General features: G+C 39.6%; 1 protein-coding gene across 1 annotated transcript; it reads left to right on the top strand.

The window, feature by feature from the left end:
• The first annotated feature begins 4,185 nt into the window (after positions 1–4,185).
• On the top strand, positions 4,186–16,771 carry atxn1l (ataxin 1-like). Its single transcript, XM_079809414.1, has 3 exons — positions 4,186–4,299; positions 7,656–8,779; positions 15,236–16,771. The coding sequence occupies exons 2-3, from the start codon at positions 7,781–7,783 to the stop codon at positions 16,556–16,558; spliced, it is 2,322 nt and encodes a 773-aa protein (XP_079665540.1). The 5' UTR covers positions 4,186–4,299; positions 7,656–7,780; the 3' UTR covers positions 16,559–16,771.
• The last annotated feature ends 639 nt before the right edge of the window (positions 16,772–17,410 follow it).

The raw sequence follows: 17,410 nt of genomic DNA, 5'->3' as shown, positions 1-17,410 counted from the left end.
AAAGGATCGATAGTTCAACCGAAGATGAAAATTCTGTCCTTATTTACTCAAGTTGTTCCAAATCCCCAAGTGTGCTATCCTAGAAATCTAGACGCAACTTAGCGGCAGCAAATCTAATTTACAGCCAGGGTAGTCTAGCAACTCTCCGTTGGCTTGCGAGCATGAAAACCCAAACTCTAGTCCGACCAATCACATCGTGTATAGAGTCGGTGGGCAGGCTTAAAATAAAGCTGCTGGCAAACAGCAGTCTTTCGAATCGGCTTGGAGACTTGGAGAGTTAAGCTTTTCTTTGAGAAAAGAACAAAGAACGGCACTGAAGTCATTCTTAAAAAAGGAAGATGTGTTCAGAGTTTTGCTGACCGGATACAGCGAAAGTGTAATCTATAAACTAGCTCCGCTGGTGGGAAACCGCATGGCACTCGTCCCGCCCCTCGGATTGAGCTCTACCAATGGTGTGTTCCCAGACCCAACATCTTGATGTGGGTCTGGCTTGTCAGGCTACAAGTGTGCCGCACAAGTCTTGAAGAGTGAAGCCAAAGCCGCCCCCAGGTGGTTGGACCCAGTATAGCTCATAAACCCCGCCCTCTCCATGTAATCAAATGAGATGTGAGACAAACAAACAATCAAATTACACTTCAAATATTTTTTTTCCAAAGATGGTTTCTGTCATTTTAGGTAGTTTTTATCATGCCGGTGTAAGTTCAAGTCTTTGTTTTTTCAAATAAGTTTGGTTTTAGTTAGTTAAAACGAGGGTATGACGTTCTGATTGACAGCTGAAATTGACAACTTCTCTGAGCAAAGTAGTCGAGGCACCAGCTGACTTTTTTCGGGAGGAGATTAGAGCTTCAATTTTAATTTCTACATTTCCATAACTGTTTATTTCACACCGACATAATGAATTGTTCTGCTGTAAACTGAACTAACCGATTCTGCGGGAGTGCGGGCGGGGCCTTGATACCGCGGCTCCACTTCTGCTCCACATCATGCTCTCGGGCTCCAAGGCTCTTCTGCTGCGTCCAAAATCGAATACTTCTCTACTATAGTATGTGAAAAACAGTGCGCCAAAAGAGTAGTATGTCCGAATACATAGTAGGTGAAAAGTCCCCGGATGAGGCGATGGGAGAGGATTTATAAATGGAGGTGAACGTTGGTAGGTCACATGATAATGACAACATGGCGGATGTAGTACATCCGGATTGCATTCATACTACACGCATTCAACATACTTTTTTAACGGTCGCGAAGTAAGTTCAAATTCAAATGTAATACCAACTCAGACTGTATGCAATTTCGGAGACAGCTGGACATTTGTGGCATCCATTGTCATTCAGTTTTTGTCTTTTATGAATTGTTTTTAGAGTATTTTGAAGAATATGGGCAACCAAAGAGTTGATGGGCCCCATTGACTTCCATAATATAGGGAAGAATAAAAAATACTATGGAAGTCAATGGGGCCCATCAGTTGTTTGATCACCAACATTCTTCAAAATATATTCTAATATATAAATGTATTATATTATATAATATAATATATAAAATACAACCCCAAATCAGAAAAAGTTGGGACTGTTATGTACTTTTAACTGACAGGATCTGGTTAGTTATTAGATGAGTGAACCCCTCTGGGTGCCGGTCAGAGCACAGTTGTATATAAGGATGAGGAGACAGGTAAGTAGTTTTTTAGGTGGTGTATTTATAAAGGATAAGCTGCAGAAGTATAATTTACAGGCAGTAGAGGCATTAGTTTGTAGGTCAATGACTAACACCTTGGTAACTGCTGCAGCAAATAATACAATTAAACAGGAATAAATGTCCTTTCAGCAACGGCTAGCAGACCATTCAAGTTCAGCAGGCAACGGCAGATTATCGCACCAGACTCCTCAGCCCGAAAGTGAGAAATGATGTCAAAATAAAAGCCCTCTCTTAAAGGAGCCTTTACAACAGGGACAGTATGAAAAACGCAAAAAAAAAAAAAAAAAAAAGAAGTGATTTCTAAATTTACTTTGACTTGTATTTCATTGCAGACAATATGAACAAAAAATATTTCATGTTTTGTCTGGTCAACTTCATGTCATTTGTAAATATGCATCCTTTCCTGTCATTCAGACCTGCAACACATTTCAAAAAAAGTTGGGACAGTAAAGCATTTATCACTTTGTAATGTTGCCATTCCTTTTCACAACACTTAAAAGACATTTAGGGACTGAAGACACCAAGTGATGAAGTGTTTCAGGTGTAATTTTGTCCCATTCTTCCTGCAAACAAGTCTTAAGGTGGGCAACAGTATGGGGTCTTCGTTGTCGCATTTTGCGCTTCAAAATGCGCCACACATTCTCTATTGGAGACAGGTCGGGACTGCAGGCAGGCCAGTCAAGTACCCGTACCCTCTTCCTCCGCAGCCAGGACTTTGTAATGTGTGCAGAATGTGGTTTTGCATTGTCTTGTTGAAATATGCATGGACGTCCCTGGAAAAGATGTCTTCTTGAAGGCAGCATATTATGCTCCAAAATCTCTATGTACTTTTCAGCATTAATGGTGCCTTCACAGAAGTGCAAGTTACCTTTGCCAAAGGCACTGACACAACCCCATACCATGACAGACCCTGGCTTTTGGACTTGTTGCTGGTAACAGTCTGGATGATCCTTTTCTTCTTTGGTCCGGAGCACACGGCGTCCATTCCTCACAAAAAATACCTGAAATACTGATTCATCTGACCACAGTACACGTTTCCACTGTGTGATGGTCCATCCCAGATGCCTCCGAGCCCAGAGAAGTCGACGGCGCTTCTGGACACTGTTAACATAGGGCTTCCTTTTGGCACAGTACAGTTTTAACTGGCATTTGTGGATGTAACTACGTATTGTGGTACTTGACAAAGGTTTGCCAAAGTAGTCCTGAGCCCATGTGGTGATATCGCTTATAGATGAATGACGATTCTTGATGCAGTGCCGCCTGAGGGATCGGAGATCACGGTTGTTCAGCTTAGGCTTGCGCCCTTGTCCTTTACGCACTGAAATTCCTCCAGATTCCTTGAATCTTTTAATTATGTTATGCACTGTTGAATGTGAAATATCCAAATCTCTTCCTATCTTTCTTTGAGGAACATTGTTTTTAAATATTTCAATATTTTCTCACGTATTTGTTGGCAAACTGGCGATCCTCGGCCCATCTTTGCTCCTAAAGGATTAGACCTTTCTTGGATGCTGCTTTTGTACCAAATCATAATTACAATCACCTGTTGACATCACCTGTTTCAAATCACATCATTATTTAACCATTTTACCTCATTACTAGCCCTAAATTGCTCCTGTCCCAACTTTTTTTGAAATGTGTTGCAGGTCTGAATGACAGGAAAGGATGCATATTTACAAATGACATGAAGTTGACCAGACAAAACATGAAATATTTTGTGTTCATATTGTCTGCAATGAAATACAAGTCAAAGTAAATTTAGAAATCACTTCTTTTTTTATTTATTTGCGTTTTCCATACTGTCCCAACTTTTTCTGATTTGAGGTTGTATATTCATACAGGTTTGGAACAACTTGAGGTTGAGTAAATGATAGTTCCTGGTGAACTATCCCTTTAACATTGATTAGTGTTATCAGTCTGGCTGTTTTTAACCCGGCTTTGTAACCTCTAAGTCTGAACAGCAAAGATATTTTTATCTTAGAGGCAGTAAAGCTATTTAATTGTCAAGGCCCAACATAACATACAGCTCAACATTGCCCTCTATTGATATTATACGGAACATGAGGGGAAAACAAAGTGAAATGCTCACTGAATTGTGAGAAAAGAAAGAAAATATCCATCTTCAAATAAATAAATACAATTATGAGTTTAAAATTATATATATATATATATATATACACACACACACACGTGTGTATGTATTAAATGAAATATAGTATATTATATATATATATGATATTATACTATATGTCATATAATACATATATATATATATATATATATATATATATATATATATATATATATATATATATATATATATATATATATATATATATATATATATATATATATATATATATATATATATATTACAAACCCAGATTTTATTTATAAAGTTTCCCTAAAAACTGAAATGTTTCTGCTGTACTGAACGAGTCGCGGATCAACTCCTCCATGACGTCATCATCGCGCGCCGCTGGGCTTCAGTCTGCTGGCCTCTGGAATGGGCAGATATCACCAGCCCATATTTCACCATTGATTTACTGCACGAACTCCACCGAGAGTCTGTATTTTTGCCCGTCGTCTACACGATGCCATGCGGAGGTGAGTGTATTTGTCGCAGGGCGTTTGCGTGCGGGTGAAGAAGCGGCGGTTTGAGTATGTGGGAAGAGCGATTAGCCCGTTAGCGGCGGTCCGGTGGAAATCCCAGCCTCTCATTTACTCCTGCTTTAGTTTCAAACATGCTTTGACTACCAAAGTTTGACTGGACGCGATGAAGCGAGCGCACCCAACTGTTCTATGCAAATGAATGATTATATTCCCCGTGTGAAACGTCTGGCTAGTGAAGTTAAAGGCTTTAATAGCAGCTGGCTAACGCTTGAGTCTTGATGAAAACATCACTAGTGTCTCTACTTGACCTGTGCCACGATTCACTTGCGCGCGATGTCAATGCTCACAGGGATCGCTCACACCAAAAACATCGACATTTACGTTATTGCATTTTATTTGTGCCATTTCATATTTTTTCCCGCTTATCTTTATGTTGTTTCAGTTTATTAGTGTCAGGACAATGTAGTCCGGTGAAGTTTCCGTGTCATATAAACTTTTCGTTTTAGCAAGCGATTCAATGAGTACTGTTTTATTTATGAAATTGGCTATTAAAATGAGAGATTACTATATTTGCAAAGCTGGCTGTGCATGATATCCACCTGGCATGTTGTATCAGAAAACTACTTTTACTAAGGAGCAAAAATTGCACCTAGAATTGATATTCTGTGGTATTTTATTAACTTTTACTTTGTCTAAATATATTAAAACAAAGGCTGTCGTGTATTTATGTAAGATACTTGAAGTCTGTAGTCTAAACCCATACAATGCCTAGATTTGGATTAATGTGAAATATACCAAATGTTAGACAGCTCACACACAAAAAAGAGGATATATTTTCAATATAAAGGGCGTTCCAAGTTATTTTTTGATATGGCAAGATTGTGGCCCACAGGATATGAGAAGAACTGGTGTCTGTTTCTTTAAGAGAACATGGACAGAAATGCCTAGTCTGCTATTTCTGCACTTTCTTTCCCTTTATTGAATCTAGCGTGTATGAATCACAGAAGCATCATGGGCACGATACAGTTAGCTTGGAAGAAATGTATTTTGAGTGCTTTATCTTCTCGGCCTAATTCATTTAACTATTATGTCTGTTACGGCACTTAGTGTTTTTCTGTAAGATATAATAAGGTTAAATTATTATAATAGGCCTAAGCTTTGACATTTTAATAACAGATTTTAGAGTATAATGTCAACATTTGTAAATAAAATAAATAGTGGTAAAATGTGATTTAAATCTTACATTTTGAATGATTTCGCTTATTTGTATATAAGCTTTAACTGCACTAATGAGGTTTAGTGATGCTTGTTTGTTGCTTTCTAGTATCCTCAATGTTGTATTTAGGCCGAACTCGAAGGGACATTTGTGGATTTCCTCGGTAATTTCCAATGGGTTTTTTTAGAAAAGTGGTTTGTTTTGATGTATGAGTAAAACACGTCTGTGGTTAAGGTTACTCAAAGAGACTTCCACATTTTTCTCTAGAATATAAATGACACGCAGTCATACCTCAAATGTTGTCATTGTGTTTTTCAAACGGTTTTGTAACATTACAATGTCAGATTTTCAGGATGCTATCTGGCAGACTTAATTTTAGTCTATGTTTGAGTTATTTTTTAGTTAATTTAGTAAATATTTCAGCTAGTTGCCAATGCAAAATCCTCGGCTAATTTTTTAAAAATGTATAATCTATTTTTATTTTATTTTAGCCTTGTTACGAAAAACATTTTAATAGTTTTAGTAAACAACAACAACACCTGCATTATAATATAATATAAATGTATGGTTGTTTAATTAATCGCACATAATTTTAAGTTTGGCACATAAATTGCTAAATTGTATGTATTAGTGAATATTATCCAAATAATCTGAATGGAGTCAAACTTGGCTGTAACTCTAATATTGATAGTTGTTTCAAACTGACAAATAAATGAGCAGATCTGGGAGAATGATTATGCATTGTTCATTTACATGTACAACTGACATTGTAACGACACAAAACTGGTTAAAAATAGCAGAATTGGTGAAAAAATGCCCTTTAAAAATGTGAAATGTGAACTAAATTGCTATGTAATACAAAATTGAAAACATGTACTCTTGCACGTTGCTTGTGAGCAGGGCTTGACATTAACTTTTTTGCTCACCAGTCTGTGGCTGGTGGTTTTCCAAAGTTACTACAAACAAAATGTTGTTGTTGTTGGGAAATTTGTTGTTGGCTATATGTAAATGACCACTGTACACACCCAAATCAAGTCTACATGAAATGTATAATATGGCAGGTCATTTTTAGCTCTAATACATGTGTGTGTAAAGCTCCTTAATCTAGACAGAGAAAACAGTTGCTTGTCTGAAAAAAGAAGATTTTTGGTGTATATTTTGTTCTCAAGCAATATTCTCATCAGTGTTCTATTAGCTATGGCATGTTTAAATCTAGCATATTTTATATATGAGCCCACAGTAGCCTAGTGAAATGCATATCCATATATTAATGTGATTTGACCGTTTATTTTATTAAATATCAAAAATCTAAAAGGTGTGCATCGTACCTAGATGAACACTTAACAGTTGGTTTTATGACTATATAAGGCATTCTTTTCAAATGCAATTGAAGTTAGAAACGTGTATATCAATGTCATATGTAACTTTAGGGACGACCCCTAAATTTGCGAATATCGAACGTCCAACGTCAAGCCAACTTTATGCCATTCACATCAGATGCATTATGGTACTATTTTCACGGCTAAAATAGAACCAAAACAGTCAATCACTATATGATGAATGCATCTCATACGTACATTGCACAAACATCTCCTTTGTTGTTTATGATGAGAGTGCAGATTTCAGTGGGTGAGAACGCTCTTAACAAAAGTCTGGCATTTCAGCGATCACTAATCTGAACACCTCTGATTATTAGACATTGCATTCATAAGATCAAAAGAATTGCGTATGATTGGTAAATGCGCAACACGATTATAACAGATGACTTTTGAGAAGACTACAATAAAATTCAACCCACCAAAATTGCTAGTGGGAGTGACTGTTACACGCCACAGCTGAAATCCACCCGCAAATGGCGGGTTGGTGGGTGTTAATGTCAAGCCCTGCTTGTAAGTAATATGGCAGTAAATTGTACTCAAAATTTACCAAAAATATTTTAGCAATTTATATATGCAGAGTTTGAAAGTGACATTTGGCAAATTGGCCACATGTTTTAATTGACCAGATTTATGCAAATGCAACAATCACTAAACCAGCCGTTTTATTGGCCCGCTCAGTATGTTGAGCACTAGCCTATACATCATTATTTTAAATATATCATTTATATTTACTCCTCATTTCTTTATGCGTTTAGGTAAGGTGATGGAAGAGGCCAGTGGGAGGTTCTCAGAGCTGTTTCCAGTGGTGCTATTTCCGCGGCTGTCAGGCTTTGTCCCTTCCTCTGTTCAGTAACAGCGCCCATTCTCATCCCGAATCACCATGAAGCCAGTCCACGAGCGCAACCAGGAGTGCCTCCCTCCCAAAAAGCGGGACCTCCCTGTTAACAACAACAACAACAACACCTCCACCAACAACAACAGCAGCAGTAGCATCAGCGGCGGAGCGGGAGGCAGCGGAATCGGGAGTGGAGGAGGAGGCGAGGATGGCCCGTCTTTACAGAGCTCTGGAGTGAGCGGAGAAGCCCAAAGTGGTAGTGGCGAGTGGGTGCGAGCCCAGCCGAGCATGCATTATGGGGTGGAGGGTGCTGAGGGTCTCATCGGGGTACCCATGGACCAGTATAGCATGCTCTATAAAGTAGCTTTGCCCGCTGGCACCTACTCGCCTGTTCTTAGCCACATTTCTCCTGCCTACACCGTTCCTTCCTCGGTGTTACAGCATACCAGTGTTCCCTACCCTCCGCTCGGCTACACCCAGATCCCACACTCCTCCTTGCAGTTTGTTAGCTCTCCATACGGTGCTGCGGTTCCCTACGCCGTGCCTCCGGGATTTGTTCCCAGCTCCTTGATACCACCTCAATCCGCCATTTCACAGCCTCACCTGGTTCCATACGCATCAGTGATTCAGGAAGGAGTGGTCTCATCCTCTCCGCAGCAGCAGATCTCGACCCACGCGTACACCAAAATGGCAGCGCCTCTGGTGCTCCCGTCTGAGCAGCCGGTGTCACAAGCGGCGCTTGGGACTGTAGGGATGCTACCTGCCGGGGAGCTCAGCCCGAGAGGCGTGCCTATGTTCTACCACCCCGCCGTCAGGGGCGTCCAACCTCAGCGAGACCTGCACAGCAGCTCCCTCGAGCAGGAAAGGGAGGTGAATGGTGGGGACAGAGACCACGGAGGCAGGGAGAGCCATCAAGATGCAGTTTATTCGGCCAGAAGTGCACGGCTGCTGCTTGAGCCCCAGCAAGACAAGAGCCTGAAAAACCGCAGGCTGGAGGGAAGAATGTCGCCAGGACAGAGCAGCACGCCAGACACTGATCTCGAGGTGAGGAACGGATGGTTTACTATTATAGGATCAATGTGTTAAAGTATATAAAATGTCTTGCTGAAGTTTCGTAGAGTTTTAGAAATGGACCCTTTTCACAGACTGTGATGACGCTTTTCCACGGTTAGCAGCATTGCAAATCTAATAAAGTTCTTCGTATTTAGTTTTTTAAAAATTTAATACACATGATGTATAACACTATGCATTGTGTTATATTACCTTTGCAGTAAATGACAAAAAAAAAATGCGACAGTGTTTCTAATACAACGGCTGAGGGACTGACGACACATTTCTGACCAACGTAATAGGGCTGTACGATTAATCGAAAAATAACCGAAACCGACATTCAGAACCTCTAACCGACGTATTTTTCCCATGTCGGTTATTTCGGTTTTCATGTGACTCCGCCCCGTCAGTCACATCAAGTGCAGTTTGCAGGCACACAGAGATGCAGGAGCAGTTATCTGTGTTTATAGATGCCCAGAATCACTATAGTAACTGCATGTTTTACACAGTTTATACAGGTCAGTTAATTGCTGTTCTTATAGCCTACGCGCTGACACACACACACCGAGAGAGACGGCGCGCGCAAGCCCCGAAGCCAGATCGCTTTCACTTTCGTGCTCATAAAGTTTGTCAAGTATGCGTTTAAAGGCTTGCCAGTTTCAACATTTAACGCGATTGTGCACTATTCAAAAACAACAATACGGAAAACTTCTCCGTTCAGTGCTCAGCTTTTTTCTGTGACACAGAGAGCCGAGCCGTGTCGCGTCTCTGACAACGCGCGCGCCCTGAAGGCAGACCTCTATCAAGTGCGTCCTCACAAAGTTTGTCATTTGTAGGCCTATGTGTTTTAAGCCCTGCCAGTTTGAACATTAAAGCGAGTTTCGACCATCAGATGTGTATTATGTTGAACTAATGCCTGATATATTGTGACACATGAACAGTCAGACAGAAGCTCGCACATCATGTGAAGATCGCGCGCAGAGAGCAGCGCAGAAATGCAGTGTCAACACTGTCCTGTGACTAAAGTAAAGTCACTAAAGTAGCTTAGAAACTCAACCGTTATAGGCATATATTTTAATACCTTTGAAGTAAGTACAAACCACAGCTTCATAATGAATAGAGACGGTATGAGTAATTCACACACACACCATCACTCTCTCTCATTAATGCATTCAAATAAATGTAATGTAGGCCTATGTGCTAATTTATCTGTATCTGATGTACAACAAGCAGAAATCTGCTCCATAGACAATAACTGCTGAAAGTGAACCGTTTCCTTCAAGTACTTTAAAATCACAAAGAAATGCACTTTTTCAGTAGAAAAAAAAAAATCCAACTTTAATAGTAGAAAATATTTAAAGTACAAACCTTATCAGTGAACTTACTCAAAAACCTTATGAGGGCAAAAAAAAATAAATCAAAATAATCGTTCATTAATCGTAGTCGAGGTCAAATGTCCAATTAATCAAGGTTTTTATTTTTGGTCAAATCGTTACAGCCCTACAACGTAATCAATCTCTTGGTTATTTCCCTCTATTGGAAAGCCATGGAAACGCTATCATTGATTTTTTTCCCGTTTGTTATCGGAGCAAATGGTAATGCAAAAATATTTTTTTCTGCCATCTCCCGTTCACCACTATGGAAGGTTACCCAACTGACGATTTCTGAGAACCACGGAAATGTTAAAAGGGTCCATTCAAAGAAAGTGGGTTATTAAAGGTCTGTGGTTTTTCACTCCAGAATTCGACCTTTTCAAACGACAAATTGAAAAAGAACATGCTGTGGCTTGAAAAATAAAGATCCAGGGCATGTAAAGTGCGATTTTTATGTGGAACAGTGTATGAAAGCATGATGAAACTGCATAAAGGAATTGTTAGAACACAAACATGACATGTATTGAGGCCAAACTGGGAGACATTTGTGGATTTCCTTGGTATGACATTATTACAACAATTTTATTGCTAATGCCAGCCAATTAAAACTGCTGCTAAATGAACCAACCACATATTTAAAGTTCTGTTTTACTACAATTCATAAAAACAGTTGCAGATGGTTTGTTGCCTTGCTATAATCAGAAATTGATTGGATAGTGGGTGTTACATGTCAGAATACTCTAATCCTGGGGCAAATGTGGGTTTGCTAAAACAATGCTTAAATAGCTATTTGAAAAGGGGAAGTTATTTCAGAGGAAGAGCAAGTTATTACAATATCACCAGGAATGTACTTTTAAGTAAATTTATAAAGTCAATTTTGATTTCTTATAGACTTGTTGGAACAGTAATTTGGACTACCACATCATTGGACTATTGAGTGTACTGCAGAAAAGTTGATTAAAAATGGTGGAAAGTCACTCACACCACTTAAATATATCAGTATCAGTAGTGACTTGATTATGAAATTATATTACTTATAATTTTGACCTATATTGTGATGAGATCTTTGTTTAAAGGTGCAGTAAGTGATTTCTGAGAAACACTGTTGATATTTGAAATCGACAATCGTCATTGCTCCGCCCCCAAAATAGCGAACATGCTATGCAACACATGCAACCACTAAAAGCTGCCTCATCAGGCCGGTTTCACACTGCACGCGTTCATATTTTTTTCGGCGCCCATGTTAACAGATTAGAGCATTCACACCGCACGCAGAGGCATTGCATTGTTCTTGATCAAACTTGACCTGATTAACATAAAAAACGACAAATTTCACCATGAAATCATGTAGTGGTGTGTCTCACCATCACCAAACGACATCCAGTGCTTTGGGAGAAAAAAAACACTAACAAATCACTAGCAGAAGTGTTTGCAAAAATTTCAAAGGCCCATTTAAATGATTAAAACTAGAGGCATATCTTAACTTTATCATGCAAACTACCTATATACAGCATGTTGTATGCATGTGTGTTTGGGGCAGAGGGGAACACGTCTCATTTGCAGCAGATATATGCTGCCCATCTTGTATCAAAGCACGAGACAGACAGGGGTTTGAGGAGAACACAGAGAAAGCTGACAGAATGAACAATATTCGTCTGTATTTGCAATACACAAGCCATGGTTCAGCTGGGCGTGACAAGACACTTCCAGTGTGAAAGCGCAACGGGTGTGGGCTGCTCCCGCACTCCATACGCACAACTTCTGCGCTGCCACCGCACTGCTTGCGCGTGAGGTGTAAAGCCGGTGTCAGACAGCTCACACAAGTATGGATGAATCAGTTGTGATTTAAAGGGTTGGTTTGGCTACACTGTAAAAAAATATTTTAAAACTAAGTTACCTGATTGCCTTAAAATTGAGTAAATTGAAATTAAAAATTAGAGTTAAAGGGTTAGTTCACCCAAAAATGAAAATTGTCATTTATTACTTACCCTCATGTCGTTCGACACCCGTAAGACCTCCGTTCATCTTCGGAACACAAATTAAGATATTTTTGTTGAAAGCTGATGGTTCAGAAAGGCCTCAGGCCTCCATTGGCATTCAGTACAATCACCCATAAAAGGCACTAAAACGTAATTGTGTTTTATTTGTAATAATGCAGTGAAACAACCAAATTGAGCAATTTTCATGATTTATCACAAAAAAAAAATTTATTTACGTGGTTCAGATACAATATTTTTCTATGTTGCTATTTATTAAACCAATTTCCTTTTAATGTATTAACTCAAATTTTTTATTTCAATGAACTAAAAATTTTAAGGCAACCAGGTTGCTTGCTTGCTTTAAGTTAAACCAACATTTGTTTTTACAGTGGCTGATTGGCTACAAGAATGTTTGGGTGCTCTGTGGATCGTCCGATCCCCCTTTTTTTCCCCTTCATTTTACACAGCCAGGATTATGTACAAACACTTTTTTTTCAACAGAAACATCTAGCAAATATTCACAAAATCGTTTGTTTAGGTGTTGAGTAAAATTTTCAACAGTGTTTCTCAGAAATCGCTTACTGCACCTTTCATGTCATGTGTCTAGACTCTAGATGAAGAGAACCCAATTAAACAAATAACTGCACGTTTTATATTTTAATTTGTAAATGATATAAGAATCAATGTATATGCTGGGCTTTCTTTTTATGTTTAAATCAGAATTTTTAATTCTTAAATGTTTACATTTACTAAAGTGTGTTAGGGCTGCACAATATATCGAAATTATTGAAATATCGCAAATGTACATATCGCGATATGTATATCACAACGGCACGCAATATCTGAATGATTTTAATAGGCTTCTTCAACAAGACAAGTGTATGTTTCAGGTCGATGCATATAGCTGAGAAATGACTGGGCACACGACTGTTACTTATGTGACTTGCTTGATGTTAAAAATAGTTATTAAATGCAATAACTTACGAAAAACAACTCCTTACAGTCTCGCACTGTCTGTTGTCTGACACACACACCGAAACGTGCGCACAAGCCGCCCCCTCTGAAAGCGTGTGATCCCTTCAGTTCTGTTTCGTGTCTTGTTACACACTCGAACTGTTAAATACAAACACAGTTATGTCAAAATGCTTGATGAGTATTCATCTAAACACAATCGTTTTGCTTTAATTTAACAATATCAGAACATTAAATATTGGCATTAAAAGTTTTATTTGTTTACATTGATGTTAAAATTATATTGTCAGATTTGTGACATAAATTTTTGCTAAAGCACTGCTAGTCGCTTTCAGAAGTTGTAGCAATGCTTTCTTTTCCCAGAAAGAATGTAAAACACATAAATGGTATCATTCTCAGTTTTTAAATATTTTTTTAAATATAATTTAATTAGATTTTACACACTTAAAGCAATATCGTATTGCAATATCGAATATCGCATTATTTAACAAGGTATTGCATATCGCATTTTTCTTCAATATCGCACAGCTCTAGTGTGTGTTCAGATTTCTGGATCCCACTGTACTATTATAGATATACTATAATATACTATTATAGTATTTATTGTAGGTTTTAATTTAAATTTAGAATAAGTTTTAATAATTTTGTTACTACTTTTGTCATTTTTATGTTTTTCTATTCAGCTTTAAAAAAAAATTAATTTCAGTTATTTGCCAAGGAAACACATCTAATTTTAGTTAAGTCAATAGTATAGTTTAGTTTAGAATATCAACACTCCACTGAACATATCAGAAAATCTTGATGTTGATGTTACAAGTTGTTACAACTTCCCAGAGATCCTTATTTGGATAGAAGTTGGAAACGAGGTTTCTTTGTTGAACTAATCATTACCTACAACCTGACCATTATCCAACCAGTAAGGTTCACTTGGAGTGCAACCACTCACTGTGATGTTTTGCAATGTCAGACTTTGCAAAACCAAACTTGATGTAATATTGTAGCATAATCTGGACCTACACTGACAGAATAGTATTTTAAATGTCTCATGCTTCATCCCTATTTAAAGTATTTTCAGAGTTTTGTCTTTTTTGAGGCAATTCTTGTGAGTCAGCATAAGTTACACCACTTCCTTCCTTTATTAGCTGTTCTTTGGGTGTGTTGAGGATTGAGTAACTCAGGCTACTACTACTTAGAAACAACAGAGATTGTTTTGTGATTTATACCCAGCCGAATCTGCTGTGACAAGTCTTGAGGCAGGTCTCGCCTCTCATTTGTCACTATTCAGCTTATAGTGCTTTATGAAAAAAGGAACTTCCACCAAAATGTCCGTTCTATCTCTATTAAGCCTACTGTTCTAAGGCCTTTAAATGATCAACATGATCAAAACTTGGGTGAAAACCCTGTTGTACACAATCTACTACATGCCTTCTGTTGTCTGATTGATAGTTCATACTTCTTTAGCAAGTAAAAGTATAACTTTTAGTATAATTTTAACAGCGTTCCCCTTCAGGTTGTTACATTTGTCTTTTTGCTGTGAAATCTTTTCTGATTTTTCTTAAGTAAACATAAGAATGATACATTTTTATATTCTAAGCAACTTACTTCATTATCTATATGTAATTTAAAGAAAGATCGTGTTAAAATGTATCAAATGATACGTCAGGCTTTTGAAAGACTTTTATTTGTTCATCTCTTAGTCATCAGTACATTGCATTATGCTTTGTCCCCTACAATGAAAAAATACAATAAAACTAAGCATTTAAATATCGTATATATTATAGTATATATTAAAATATACTAAGATATTATTGGGAGATAGGCTATAGAGTGACAACTGATATTCATATGCATTTTATGCAAGTAGTCTGCTGAACTGTTATTAAAATCTGATAACATTAAATTGCATATTTTTGCTCTGTTTTTTCCTCCTCGAGTGAGATATCCATATTCTCCTATATCATTACTATATGAGCCATACATTTCTGATGTATCAAATTTTATATTAAAGAAAAACATGCATGCAAAACTTTTGTTAGAATTGTTTCAAAATATATTTTGTCTGAATATTCAATAAACTGTTCCTTTTTAGATTTTTCTGACTATATTTTATGTCATTTCATTTGTAGGTCCAGCAGGTGGTTGGACGACTGTCCTCTCCTGTCCATGGCACGAGTCGAAAGGAAGCAGCACATGTCCCACTGAACCTGTCTCAAAGCTCTCTGAGAAGTCGAGATACTCAGAGTGAAGTCAGAACAGCATATGCATTAAATCCTGCTGAATCCAGAGCTCATCAGCAGCATATCGTTCAACAAGGTCACGCCGTGATCTTGGCCAATGGGCAGCCTGTTCTCGTGCCCCTGGATTACCATCACCACCACCACCACCAACAACAGCAGCAGCAGCAGCAGCATTATCAATCCAGCGATGTGGCCACAACAGCCATAATTGCTTCTCCCTCTACATATACAAAAGCCATTGATGCAGCATCGTGTCTCCCTGAGCGGGTGGTGGCAGAGCTACCTCCCCAACATGGTCAGCAGCTTCCCACTCCAGCTTCTGGTGCTTTACCACAGGCTCCTCTACTGGCACCCACCGGCCCGTCGCACTTCATGAAGGGCGCCATCATCCAGTTGGCTACCGGAGAGCTCAAGCGCGTGGAAGATCTGCAGACGCAGGACTTCATGCGAAGCGCAGAAGTGAGCGGTGGGCTTAAGATCGACTCAAGCATGGTGGTGGACATCCGCGCTAGTCAGAGGCCCGGTCTAGTGGCACTGCATTTCAACGTAGGGGAGCAGCAGAGCAAAGTGACTATAGATGTTCCCCCTGAACACCCGTTTTTCGTTTTCGGACAGGGCTGGTCGTCCTGTAGCCCCGAGCGGACTGCCCAACTGTACGGTCTCACCTGCCATCATCTGCAAGTGGGCGACGTCTGCGTGTCCGTGACGCTGCAGCAGCAAGCCACGTTGCAGCAGAAACCGCCACAGCAACTGCAGGCCCGGACTCCCACCAAAGCCAACTCCACGTCAGGAGCACCACCTCAGCCCATGGGCCCCCCGGCGCCCCAGCACACCCCTCGGCCACCAAACCAATTAAAGATGGAGCGCATCCACAGAGAGAGGGACAGGGACAAGGAAGAGGCCATGCAGGTCGGGGGTCCTCGACACATCGATGTGTCCCCCAGACCGAACAGGACTTCAGCAGAGCACACTCGGAGCCAGAGCAACTACTATTTGCACACTGAGGGTCATGCTCCACCGGCAAGCGGAGCGGGAGCCTCTTCTTTAGGGGCGTCCCAGAGGCGCTGGTCTGCCCCTGGCTTCCAAAGATATTGCATCAAGAATGAGGATGGAAGTATAGTCTCAGCTGCCACCTCTGGCTCCTCTCGGCCATCGTTTATCCCTCAGGAGGTCAAACTATCCATCGAGGGGCGCTCGAACGCTGGCAAGTAGCAGCATACACAAAAGAGATTGTCTTTGGGAGTGAAGTGTCAGTCGGATGCGAAAGAGGGAGCGTGGTTGGAGGGAGAGAGAATGTAGCCTCAGAATGTTTGAGATTTTGCACATATTGGAAGATTTCCCCCTGCCACCCCCTTCTCCAGTTCTCTTCGGTTCTGGTCTCAAGCAGAGGACTTTTTTTGCCAGGTCATAGTCAGAGTTCGCAATGATCTGCATGGCAGCTTTATCTGGTAAATCACATACCAAAGCCTGCATCGTCTGCGTGTTCCTGTGGGTGAACTATCATGTTTTGGCAGTGATCACTTGCATAAAGATATCTTGCAGTTGCTCAAGTAGATGTTTATTTCAGAAAGGCCAGGGATAAGAATGGGATACAGCCATAGAATCTTGACAAGCCTTTACTATAATAATTATATATTTTGAAGAAGGACACACAAGGATAGATTGCTCAACAACTTTTCCACCCTAAAAGACAGGCTCTTTCTCTCTAAACATTGACTGTTTCCCTTGTTGCGCTGCCAGGCTTTTATTGGCTAAGACCTTAAAACTTGGACAGTTTTTAATGCGTCTCTCTCTAGAGGTGTGTTTGTCCTCGCTTTCCTACACTCTCCTCCTCTCCCTGCCTCTTCTCAGGGTGCTTCTGCTGAGGACTACTTTCTAGCCTGGAGTTTGAGAACAGTTGCCCAGCATCGTCACATCAATCAATTGATCCAACAATCTTTCTACAATCAGGAACTATTTCCAGATGAAGTCTCACACGCATCTTAACAGTTGCATTAACGACTCCTCCGAGGTTTTTAGTTTTGATTCAGCGGTGGCTCTGAATCTGCATTCCAGTTTTTATGT

This window comes from Gobio gobio (genome assembly GCF_949357685.1).
Source record: "Gobio gobio genome assembly, chromosome: 2".
Lineage (NCBI taxonomy): Eukaryota > Metazoa > Chordata > Actinopteri > Cypriniformes > Gobionidae > Gobio > Gobio gobio.
Note: the sequence above shows the minus strand (reverse complement) of the source record. Positions and strands in the feature narration are given on the sequence as shown.